The sequence below is a fragment of the Mycteria americana genome, chromosome 13, assembly GCF_035582795.1.
Source record: "Mycteria americana isolate JAX WOST 10 ecotype Jacksonville Zoo and Gardens chromosome 13, USCA_MyAme_1.0, whole genome shotgun sequence".
Taxonomy (NCBI): Eukaryota; Metazoa; Chordata; class Aves; order Ciconiiformes; family Ciconiidae; genus Mycteria; species Mycteria americana.
In genome coordinates this window covers 10306601-10319102 of record NC_134377.1, presented here as the reverse complement: position 1 = coordinate 10319102, position 12502 = coordinate 10306601, and the positions used below count along the sequence as shown (strand labels likewise).

Here is a 12502-nt window from a genome sequence, read left to right as displayed (position 1 = left end):
GCACGCTTCTTTGACTTCTTCTCCAGCTTCTCCAGCGCAGGCACAGCCTCACAGCCTGCTTTCAGAAGGCCACATCCATCTGCCCAGGGTTGCCACCACATCCCTGCTCTCATGGGCACAAGGGGTGCTGCGGAGGATCCCTGGGGAGGCCGTGCTGGCTGCTCAACACCAGGACCATAGGGCTGTAGGGAAGCCTTATAACCTGAGCTTTGGTTTCTCCCAGGCTCCAGGGTGAAATTCTACCTCAACCCCAGGCACTTGGCTCTGCTGTGGAAGGGGGAGGGAGCCTGCATCTGAGCCATCATGCCCAGCCCAGACAGTTGGATTATTTCCTAGCAGGCACCTGGCCTTTGTGCCTCCCACCATCTCATCTTTCAGGCAGGCTCTATCCCAGTCAGCTATTGCAGGGCTGAGAGTTTGAGGCTGAGAGCTGGGTCTGCCACGAAGGTGTTTCCTCCGTTGCAGGTGGTTTTAGTGCTGCTGGGTTTGTCTGCTAAGCCTCAGGGGAGGGAAGGGTCCTGCTCAAGAGGAGCAAAGGCATTAACATGGGGCTAATGCTCAATGTCATCGGTCGTCCATGCAGGTATCAGCAGAAGACACACACAGGACAGCGTATGGGAGCTTAGCCCTGAGCAAGGCTTGGCTGGAGCTCAGCTCTGAGATGTGTCCTGTGGATATGCAGCTTGATCCGGTCCCTCTGGGAGTTGCACAGTGCACACAGGCACATCTCTATGGGTAAAACAGGTCTGTGGCACCTCCCAAAAGTGGTTTAACACATGCAGGTCTGCAATAGGAGGGAGAACATGTTGGAACAAGCGGTCCTCATGAGTGCCACCTCCTAAAGGGCTGCCCAGGATCCACAGCCTGGGGCACAAGAGGGGAATCAGTCACCCTTCAGGGGATATGGGCGGCCAAGGACAAGAGAGGCTGAGATCCAGCACAAGAGGATTTCTTTTCCGCTGATCTAGGAAACACGCAGCCTAATCCAAGTCCTGCTGGATAACCTTGGGCTGTCGCTTTGCCTCTCTGGGCTTCATGGTTTCTCCCTGCAAAACAGGGCTGATACTCCCCTCCTGAGGGAAATGCCTGGAGACCTGTGGATGCAGGAACTATCACTGTGCTACCACCAAGACTTTCAGCAACTGGGGTCTTCCAGGACAGTGGGTTAAACTATTTCTGAATTGACATATTCTACAATTTTTCTGGCTCCTTTAATAAACCAGAGCCATCCACCCCATTACCCTTCACAGACCCCTCGCTAAAGGAGCCAAAGAGGTGCTTTCAGATACAGGGTAATCACCACAGGTTTATTTAGGAGGCTAAAAACTCTTTATATTTTTGTTCTGTGGCTTCCTTAGTGATGGCGATGATAACTTGAGAACATCTCTGTCCCCTGCATGTGAATCTGCACTTAGGCACGCTGAAGTTGCACAAGGCATCTTAAACAAACAAGCGGAAAAGGCCTTTAGCCATTGTTGGGAGCAATTTTATAAAGCCTCTCATTTGCATGCACCAAGTAATGTTTCTGTTGTGAGAGTGCGTTGCTGGCTTTGTTCCACTTCCCCTATAGACAGTAGTTTCTTTTTTTGATTGCTGTGCACATGCTGACGGCAGTATGCCCAGGCAATCAGGGGTCCACAACTGTTTGCCCCATCACACCACCTTTCCGACAAAACTAACCAGCGCAACAGAGATGTTTCTGGTTTTCCTCTGCCTTTCTCCTTGTTGCCTGCGCAAAGTTACCTGGGCATGGACAGGGACAGAGACAGGGACGGGGACAGTCAGTGCCGGTGCCGGACACTGATGCGGCATCCCCGGCGCACCAAACCAAGCCGTGCCAATGTGATCTGAACTGAGCTGGGCTGAACCGACCCGAATGGGGCTGAACTGAGCTGTGCCCAGCTGAGCCATGCCAAGCTGGTCCAAATGCGACCTAGCTGAGCCGAGCTGAGCCAAACTGCACTGTCCGAACCGAGCTGAACCGAGCCAATTCGATCCGAACCGAGCCGTGCCAAGCCGGTTCGACTCGGGCCGTGCTGCTGCGGACAGAACCGAGCCGAGCCGCGCCGGAGCCAGCCTAGCCGGGCCCACCCGAGCCGCGCCGCGCCGAGGCGGGCGGGGCGGAGCGGGGGCGGAGCGGGGGCGGTGCGGGGCCGCCCCGGAGGAGCGGAGGCCGGTCCCGCGGCCCGGCCCGGTGCAGAGCAGAGCAGCGCAGCATGTTGCGGGCGGCGGTGCGCGGCGCCAGGCTCTGCCGCGGCCCGGCCCGGCTCGGTGCACCGTTCTCGGCCGCCGCCGCTTCCCCCATCCCGGCGCCCAACCCGCGCCCCGACATCGCCTACAACAAGGTAGGGCCGCGCCGGGGGCCGGAGCCGGCCGCGTCCCCGCGGCGGGTGGGCGCGTCCCGGCCGCTGCCTGCGGGCAGCCCCGGCTGGCGGCAGCGGCGGCTTCCCCGGGAGCGAGCTGGGCTGGGACGGGGCGGCCTGGGGGGCCCCGGCTCGGCCGCCGCCCGGAGGGGTTGTGCGGTCTGCTGGGGCCGGTGGGGTGCGAGTCCGGTGCGCGGCTGGGGACACCCCGATTTAACGCTGAGCCGGGCAGGCGCCGGAGCAGCCGGACGTTTGGGCGTAAAGCCTCGCGTTGCAGGAAATCTTACTGGAAAAAAGCAACTCTAGGTGCAGCAGCTGGTGTGAGGCACAAGGCGTGTGTCCTGCTACGATCGGGCTTTACCCCGATCCCCGCAGTTGTTTCAGCTGACTGCTGCCATCGGTGCAAACAGTGTAAAGAGAAGACCACGCGAGAGGGCATGCGAAGGGAGGGGAGGGTGCCTGGCTTGATGCTGCTGGTTGTCTGCGTCGGTTAGATGCAGACAACCTGTGCTCCTTGCTCAGCAGCTGAGGAAAACACCGTCCGATCATCTGTGCGAGGTGCTGGTGGAGGGCTAGCATTCCTCTCCCAGGCCGCCGAGCCACTCCTTCCCAGCGGCCGTGACAAGGCCGTTGGCGGTTGGCTGAGCGATCGGCAAGTTCTCGGCAAGCACCGTGATCTTTGCACTGATATTCTCTTGCCATGGACCCAAAAAAACAAATTTACCCTTACTGAGAAAGAGTTGGTGAAAAGCTGCTGTTGGCAGCTGGTTCGGTTTCAGAACGGTGCCTGGGGAGCCTAAAATCAGCTAATCAGGGAAATGCTGCCAAAAGCTCTAGTACTGTGTACAAAATCAACTGTGTTGTCCGTGCCGGAAGCATTTTCCCACTGTTCAGTCTCCTGAGGCTCCAGGTGTCCCTGCGCAGCTCCAGCCAGGCTTCCAGGTCTTGCAGGGACCTACTGAGACAGGAACCGCTTCCAAGTCACGTGCTGTTTACTGAGGTGCGAATTCTTTTTATTAACTTGAGGCTGTGTCTCTAGTTGTGTACTTCTAGGCTAAAATATCTCCTTCATATTGGTGCAGTTTTGGAACCTGCACAAGCTGAGTCCCTTTTAATTAAACAGCCTGCTACGATGCCATCAAACTACTAAAACTCTTACCGATTTCACCTAGGTCTGGCTCTAAGGCTTAACGCTGCTTTGCTTTTTTCATTGCAGATTTTCATAAATAATGAATGGCATGATGCAGTCAGTAAGAAAACCTTCCCTACTATCAATCCAGCAACAGGAGAAGTTATCTGCCAGGTTGCTGAGGGCGATAAGGTAAGCGTTCTCTTGACGAGATTGGTTTGTTTTCCACGTGAGCAGGTACACAGGGATTGCAGAGGAAGACACTAACTCGTCTCTCACCTGGGCAGCTCTGCCGAGTGCCATGTTTGCAGTACTTAGTGTCTGACCTATACAAACACCACGTTGAGTGCTGCTTGTGTTCTTCCTTGACTACTGCTTTCAACAAAACCCCTCTGGCTTTGCCTCTTACCAGTGGCAAGCCGGGACTGGAAAGGGCGGAGAGGAATAGATGCGGTGTTCAGCAGAGCCTGAGTTAGAAGGCTGGGGAGCAGTTATGGGTGGAGGTTGCTGGGGCAGGCAGGGATGAAGGCAGACACCTTTGTGGTCCCGTGGATACTGTGCTGCTGGTGTGACCCAGAGTCACGGTGGCAGAGGAGACAAAAGGTGAGGATTCACCTGAACAGCCCCTTTCTGCTGTACACATGCAGTGGGAGACTGTCCCCAGCCCTAGGAAATTAGAAAAATAAAAAGAGAGCACGGTGGAGGGGAATAGAGTCCTGTAATCGTCCCATGCCTTATGCAAGCCCTCCTAGGAGTCTGTGGCAGAGCTGAGGTGGTGTTTCCCAGCAATTTTGGGTTCTTCCTGCAGTCTGGAAACTTGTCTGTATTCCCCAAGGGAGCGGTGAGTGAGGGAAACCCTTTGTTGTTTGCTTGTCCGTGGTAGACTGGCTTGTCCTGGCGAGAACGTTACAGCAAGCCAGAACAGAGAACCAACTAGAAACAAGTCAATGCCCTGACAGGACAAAATGATGGATTAGAGATATTTGATCAAGGAAAAAAATTCTTTAGACTGTGCTGGCAAAACCAAATCCTGAAAGAGTGTCAAAAGCACACTTCTGGAGCTTTTTCCATGCCTTGTTCTAGGATGCAAATATTAACCCAACAGCTGACCTTGCGGAAATAACTTGACAATATTTGCACTCCGCATAGCTGCAATAACAGAGTGTAAGTGCAGGTGGAGGTGGTGGCTGCGCAGTTGTTGCACCCATCTGTTTCACTGCCACTTCTGCTCCCTCTTCCCCGTGGATGCAGATGGGGTGAGAAAGCTGCGGCCGGTCCAGCAGCAGCGCTTGTGCTGAGGCTGTGCTGCTGTGCAGCGCTGCCCAGGTTGATGTTCATGGGGCAAGTGTCCCAGGGGCTGCAGCCCGTGCGCTCCCCTGCCTGGGACCGATGAGTGTCTTGCAGTGAGGCAGCTGTCAAGGCTGCAAGTTCTTGCCCCCAAAAAGGCTGGTGCTAGCAGCCACTTGTGCCGTCTGGCTGGAGGCTGTTTTCTCCTGGAGACCAGGGAGGGCTTCAGATGTATTTTGAGAGAGCGAGTCGGGGCTGGTTACTCCTTTCTCACCCTCTTGTCTGGACTCTTCTGCAGGCAGATGTGGACAAGGCCGTTAAGGCAGCCAAGGCAGCTTTCCAGCTGGGCTCGCCCTGGAGGAGGATGGATGCTTCTCATCGGGGGAAGCTGCTGAATCGTCTTGCTGACCTGATCGAGAGGGACCGGGCTTACCTGGCGGTACGTATCGCGCTCTGTGGCCGAGCTCTCTGCTGCGATCCCTAACTTCGGGGAGAGGGAGGCAGAAACGGGTAGTTTGTGCCCACTGGGTGTGATGGGGACTTTAGCCACAGCTAAAACTGTAAGCGAGTGCTACAAAGGATGAGGAAGTAGTTTTGGGAAGCTGAAAGCAAAAAGGCCAACGCGCAGAACTGATCTGAATCGCAAACTGAGAATTGAATCTAAATCTATATGCGTGACTTTCCCCACCTTGGCCTTCAGGCAATTTCATTGTCTTTTGTAGGCGCTGGAGACTCTGGATAATGGCAAACCGTACTCCATCTCCTACCTGGTGGATTTGGACATGGTAGTCAAGTGTCTCAGGTACGCATGGAGGCTACAGTGACAGCACAGCAACTCTTCATGCTCCACGCGTGTGCTCAGCTGGCCCCTGGTAGTTGATCCTCTGCTCGTGCAGAGACCAGATGCCTCTGATTCAAGTGTTGTGGGTGTCAGGGCTGGACCTGACCTCTTGGTTTCATTCGGCCCATAGCAGGGTGTCAGACACCCTGTTTTCCTCTATTTTTATTTTTTGTTAAGAATGAGGCTGTAATTCCTGTGACTTTCCAAAGGATTTTTGTTGCATATATGTTTCTCTCTTGCTATATGCAGGACTTACAGTAATGGAGGTGATCTGTGTTACAGCACAGGATGACAGACTGTATGTTATGCAAAGTGCTGGCAAAGGCAGGAGAGACAAATGTTTGTATTTACTGTCCATTCTTAAAATCACCTGTTTGGGAAATATTTGTGTTGGTATGTGTCTATGAAGTGACTGAAGCAGGGAGGAAAGCAAATGGCTGGAGGAAGTCTCTCTTATTTTCTGTTGACAGGAGACTTGTTATTTTAACTTCAGTGACCAAAACTTTATTGTTGCTAGATACTTTGCAGGCTGGTCGGATAAGTTCCACGGCAAAACCATCCCATTAGATGGAGACTTCTTCTGTTACACAAGACATGAGCCAGTGGGAGTTTGTGGACAGATAATCCCTGTGAGTAAAATGTATCAGTAGTTCCTGCAGTATTTCAAGAATTCAGTGTTACCGTGAAGAGTTGTCTTAAAAATGCAAGTTATTATCTGTTGCTAACCACTGTTTCCTCCAGTGGTGAAGTTATGCTTGCACCGGCTAGGAGGGCTGTTACTTTGCTCTGGCACTACAGAACTGCTTGTTGATTTCATGGGCTCTGAGTAAGATTTACTTTGTATCTGCTGAAAAAAACCAAGAGAATTTAAACCCCTTTGTAGGAGTTATCTGGCTCAGAAGCACAACTAAGTTTAAGCTACTACCTAGCATTAAAAACAAAATTCTGTGTGATGAGAAAGTAGAGAACTAGCGTGCAAAATTCAGCTTTATGTACGTGATCTTACTTTTGTAACTGGCAGCAAGCGTAGCAAGGTGGTTTGTGAACAACAAAGCCATATTTATACAATGATCTATGGATAGTTTTACCTCTTTATAGGAGTAGCCAGATTCTGATTGTTGCATACTGTATTTGCATGTTTTTCACATTTGCATTGAGCAAGAACTGAATGTAAACACCTCACCGATCTGTGCACACTGCTCTGTCATTACAAACAGGCTTGCTTTGAAAATACCTCGAAAGAATGTTTAGTGGCTAAACTGACAGTAAAGATTAACTCCAAAAAAAGCCGGGTTTTTGCAATGGTACTGAGAGACCTCACACTTCAGAGTACAGTTTTCCTGGACAAGCAGAAGGCAGTGCTTGAAAAGGAGCCAAACACTGAAGAGCAGCTAGGGAAGGATCAAAGACTGCTTCCATAGGTGCTGCAGCTGATTTGAATGAAGCTCACTGGTTACTTACTGATTAATTAGAAACTTTCAAGTTCAGACCAGCAGACGCTTCCTTGTTTTTCAGTGGAACTTCCCGCTGTTGATGCAAGCATGGAAACTTGGGCCTGCCCTGGCTACTGGGAATGTGGTTGTGATGAAAGTGGCGGAGCAAACGCCCCTGAGTGCTCTCTACGTGGCTAATCTGATCAAAGAGGTGAGCGAACAGGCTGGGTTTCCATCCGCTGCCTCGCTATCGCTGCTGAGTGCAGTGTGATACAGCCAGACTGGTGAGCTGCGGTGGGCTTGTGACGGGAATAGAGAAGGGCTGTCTGATCCAAATAAAGGCTGGATTGTCTTGGATATCTTAGCATTTGATTTAGCGAAAAAAACCCTTGTCCTTATAAATGCGTATGCAGAGGATGTAAATCTTGATTAGGGAAGAACTCTTTAAGGTTCAGTTAAACACCAAACTTCAGGGCGATTAGAAAGCTAACATATATAGCTCCAAACCATGCTTAGGATGCGGGGTGGGGAGTTGTCCTGGTTCTTGCGAACCGAACACTAAAACTGAAGACCTGGGAAATTAAAGTGAAGTAGAAGAGTCTCTGTTCTTCGTGGGAGGTCTACTGAAGCATTACTAACAGATGAGGGTAGGTGAAATCTTTGATTTGTAAAAGGAATAATGTTGCTCTCTCCTGCTGTGAACCGTCAGGCTGGATTCCCACCAGGCGTGGTGAACATCATCCCTGGGTACGGGCCCACTGCAGGGGCTGCTATCTCTTCCCACATGGACGTAGATAAAGTGGCCTTCACTGGCTCCACGGAGGTAAGGGAGTATCATAACCTTTAAGCCCTTGGGATAGAGAGAATATCTCATTGCTGTAATACCTTTCCTGGATAAAATACTGGAGGTGCCTTGCCTTCTACACTTCTTTTTAAAAAACACAGCTGACTTCAGGGTGTGACATTTATTTTTACTTTACATAAGACTCTTTTTAGGTCCCTTCTTTAGAACGCTTTCTGTTGTTTCCCCTGAGCTGCTTCTTACTAGAGGTGAAACTCTGGGCAGATTTCAGTTGTTCCCTTAAAGCCCTGACAATGAAGGGATTATTATTAAACTGCTGACTGAGATCTAAAACCAGCCGCCCTGCCAGGTGTTGCTGTATATAGGAGTTAATTCCTAATACCTGTTCTCACTATGCAGGTTGGGCATCTGATCCAGAAGGCTGCAGCAGAGAGTAACCTAAAGAGGGTGACACTGGAGCTTGGAGGAAAGAGTCCAAATATAATCATGTCTGATGCAGACAGTAAGCACTCGCTAGCATAATATTTGATCTGTATCTTTTACATTGGCTTTCTGCAAGCAGAGCTGGAGGGGAAAGGAAACCTCTCCTGTGTTGTCTGAGTCTCCAGCTCTGACACCACCTGGCTGTTCTCACCCAGAGAAGTCTCCGTGCCTCCTGCTGTAGCTGCCGTATTTGTGTATCAGCACTTCTTCACTCCCACGTCTTTCTCAGTGCTGTGAAGAAGCTCAGTTATCAACAAATGAGAATTTTTTCAGTATCTTCCTTCAGTCTTCTCAGTCCCATTTTTGTTTTCATTTTCTTTCTGTCTTTCTCTTAGTGCGTACCGCTCTTTTCTAGTCTTGTGAAGCTCTGGTTCCCTCATCTCTTGCATAGAGACTCATTTTTGGTCTTAATGAGCCCACACACATGCTTTTATATGGCAGTAAGGAAGGAAATTCTTCTAGATCTAAAATAACTTGTCCTCAATACCTCATAATTTCAAATGAGAACTGTAATCTGCCTCAGATTAGATTTTTTTCTCTGATATGGGGTGCTTTAGTAGACCTTCATACTAATTAAATCTGTACATAACTTCTGCCCTACCAAAGCACAGAAAACGCCTGTCAACTGAGAGGACTTTTTATCACTGACAGTCCAGCAGTCTGCATGATAGTTGTTCCAAAGAAGTCACTTACTGACTCTGGCTGGTTTTGTTTGCTTACTTGTTTTCTCTCTTCTCCCCAATCTTAGTGGACTGGGCTGTGGATCAAGCCCATTTTGCCCTCTTCTTCAACCAAGGGCAGTGCTGCTGTGCTGGATCCCGAACATATGTCCAGGAGGATATATATCATGAGTTTGTGGAGAGGAGTGTTGAGAAGGCCAAGTCCAGGGTGGTTGGAAACCCATTTGACTTTAAAACTGAACAGGGGCCTCAGGTAAGAGCGGGAAATGTCCTGAACTGTTATCTCATTAAATAGTCCCAATCTCAAGTCACTGCGCATCAGTAGATTAGAATGAAAGGTATCCTTCGGTCTCTTGATTAATCTCCTTTGATCTGTGCCCATTACCTCCTTGCTTGTGCAGGAGGGAGAAGTTAATTAGCCATTCTGATTATTCCAAAACTTCCACTTGACGCTGGCATTTAAAAATTATCATCTCCCTTTGAAGCTGGCTTGGCAGTCTGTTGAAATGAGGAATTGCTAGAGCCCAGTCACATGCACAGCATGTTGTAGTTGAAAGCCTTTTTGCCCCCAGTAAAGGTGAAGCTGATCTGTCTGTCCTCATGGCTCTTAGGTAGATGAAGAGCAGTTTAAGAAGATCCTCGGTTACATTAGTACTGGGAAGCGTGAAGGAGCCAAACTGCTGTGTGGTGGCAACGCCGCTGCGGACAGAGGCTATTTCATCCAGCCAACTGTCTTTGGTGATGTGCAGGACAACATGACGATTGCCAGAGAGGAGGTGAGACCTGCAGCACCTTTCTTTCTGTCGGCTTCTCGCTTCTTTGTCATTTTGCCCCGTCTGATGCAAAAAAACATGGGTCTACAAGCACTGGACATTCATGAACTGCGAAACTCGATGCTTCTTAGAAAGTTACCACATTAAACTTCCCTCCAGATTACATCCTGGGCACTTCGTAAATCGGGAAGTGATACATTGAATTTGATGTCCTGTGTGACTTCTAGCATACATACGTAACTCCAGCATCAACCACAGCTTCCCCCATGATCAGTTTACACAGATTTTCACATGCTCTGTTTGGATTTTGCAGATATTTGGGCCGGTCATGCAGATTCTGAAATTCAAAACAATTGAGGAAGTCATTGAGAGAGCAAATGATTCCAAGTATGGCCTAGCAGCAGCAGTCTTTACAAAGGATCTTGACAAAGCAAACTATGTGTCACAGGGCCTGCGAGCTGGAACAGTTTGGTGAGCCTTGACACTTCCTTCTCCCTAAACTGCTGGAAGCTTCCTTGTGTGCTGCCATTTCTCATTAAGCTCGCTCTTTGATAGCCTGTCTCTACTTTGGATCCAATTTTACATGTACTTCATTGAATGTAATGTCAGACCTTCAACTGTTGGTAAAATTTAGGTATATTAAGCTTCCATGCTCCTCCTGTGAATTAATGAATGGGATGGGGGAAAAGAAAATCCAGTACTGCAGCTGGCAATGACAGCAACGGCTGCAGGGCTCTGAGTGCTGGTAGTGATTAGATCACTGAGCACGTCTGTGCGGTCTTGGCTGCTGCAGTGGATGTTCCTCTGCGTTCTGAGGCTGTGCTGAAGACTATGCCAAAGTCAGTACTTCAACACCAATTTACTGTTCTAGCACAAGAGATTTTGGAGATCCAGTATCTCACTATGTATTTTTTTTCTTTACTGGTACTGAGTGAACAAGTAGGTGCTTTTGGTATCTGTCCTCTGAAGGAGGTGTGGGTGGCAACCTGGGTGCTTGATCCTCTGATAATGAGAGACGTGAATCGATTTCATGATGTTCTGTTTCCTGGTTGATGAAGATAAGGTTCCAGTATTGATTAATTCTGTTGGCTGAGAGAACTGACAAATAGGGAAATCCTGCCTAGAAATTCAGCTGTCCCTCTGTTATAAACAGCTGAGATGCCCATTTGCTGTGAAAGGGCTCTTCCATTACGCAGTTCTGAAACTGCAGGTGCTTAACTCTTGGTTTCTATTTCAGGATAAACTGCTATGATGTGTTTGGCGCACAAGCCCCGTTTGGCGGCTACAAAGCTTCTGGGAATGGACGAGAGCTGGGAGAATACGGTCTGGAGGCATATGTAGAGGTGAAAAATGTGAGTATCCCTGTATCCACAGACTTCCCAACCCCCTGCTGTAGCTCCAAATGGTATTTGTGCCTGTTGGTATAGGCTGGCCTGAGAGTTGCAATTCTTCCATCTAATGCATGAAACAAAATTGGAGCTGCGCTTCTGAAGTAACCTCAAACACAACCCCACGTAACTGTATTTAAAACAGAAAGCTAGCCTTGCTTTATACTGCTGAGGAAAACAAGGATGTGTGGCCTAATAGATTACCGATTGCCTGCATCACTTGGCACTGTTTAGCTGTTTCTCACTGTAAAGAATGCAAGTGTCTGGACTTCCCCGTGAGTTTATTTTGTGGAGAACAGAAAGAGCATGTGCTGGGGGTGCATGCCTGTTGGGTAGAAGCTTCTGCAGGTACAAACTGGCAGATGAACACTGGGCACTCATTGCTCAAGAGGGGGAACCTGAGTAGTGACCACCAGTACTTAATGCCACTCATCTTGAGTCGATATGCCCTTGGGTCCACGTGCGAGACCAAAGTTTCTGGTGTTAGGCAATCCTGTCGCCGCAGGCTGAGTAATTTCCTGTAAGACAAGGCAGAAGGGCTGTCACACTGTCTGCTTGCAGCTGCAATGTCTAAAGGGTGATGGAGCTCTTGGGCAGAGGTGGTTAGCCCATGGCCTCGGAGTTACAATACAGCAAAGCGCATACCGATTGAGGGCCTCCAGCTTGCGACTGGCAGGGGGCTGATTTGGTACAGGAGCTCCAGGTGAGAACAAACATGTGTGCCTGCTCCCACCTCTTGAAGAGCAGTGGCATCTCTGGAGAGATGCTGTGACCCAGCCTTCGAGCTTCCCCTTCTCTTCGAGCCTTCCAGATAGGACTCCAGACCAAGGTGATCCCAGTCACTGCCCACTGACTGGGATATACTGTCCTCTGGTCCTGGTTCTCTTCTGCAGGATGCTGCTGCCTCTTGGCTTTCAAGTGAATATAACTGAACACTGTCTCCAGGAAAATAACTTGTGACTGTTCTTTTTTGTTTAGGTGACAATCAAAATTCCACAGAAAAACTCCTAGAGGACAGCAGCCTCTCCATGCATTTGGAAATACCTATGCAGCTTCATGAGATACAAAGCAAGGAAACTTCTTCTTAACACACACAAAACTTAGGTGGAAAATATGTAATATTTAATATGTAATAAGAAACGTTTCTTTAGAAGGTGTCTGAAGGAGCTTTTTTTAACGTTAAAAAACGTTACTGGGCTTTATCTTTTTAAAATACCCAATACAGTCGATTGAGTACTAATGCATTACATGGATGTACTCTTGTTGCATTTGTATCTGATGAATATGCTTTTTTTCAAGAAACCATTTAAATGCGTGTCAAGT

General features: G+C 49.3%; 1 protein-coding gene across 1 annotated transcript; it reads left to right on the top strand.

Moving 5' to 3' along the window:
- Positions 1–2176: 2176 nt before the first annotated feature.
- On the top strand, positions 2177–12426 carry ALDH2 (aldehyde dehydrogenase 2 family member). Its single transcript, XM_075516076.1, has 13 exons — positions 2177–2345; positions 3580–3684; positions 5078–5218; positions 5502–5581; positions 6138–6249; positions 7136–7264; positions 7763–7876; positions 8255–8357; positions 9087–9271; positions 9630–9794; positions 10105–10262; positions 11029–11143; positions 12158–12426. The coding sequence occupies exons 1-13, from the start codon at positions 2217–2219 to the stop codon at positions 12188–12190; spliced, it is 1569 nt and encodes a 522-aa protein (XP_075372191.1). The 5' UTR covers positions 2177–2216; the 3' UTR covers positions 12191–12426.
- The last annotated feature ends 76 nt before the right edge of the window (positions 12427–12502 follow it).

Excerpts from the sequence above, each read along its gene's own strand:
- ALDH2 (XM_075516076.1), top strand. The coding sequence starts at position 2,217 with ATGTTGCGGGCGGCGGTGCGCGGCGCCAGGCTCTGCCGCGGCCCGGCC. Across the intron at positions 2,346-3,579 it reads CCGACATCGCCTACAACAAG|ATTTTCATAAATAATGAATG; the intron begins GTAGGGCCGCGC and ends TTTTCATTGCAG. Across the intron at positions 7,877-8,254 it reads CCTTCACTGGCTCCACGGAG|GTTGGGCATCTGATCCAGAA; the intron begins GTAAGGGAGTAT and ends CTCACTATGCAG.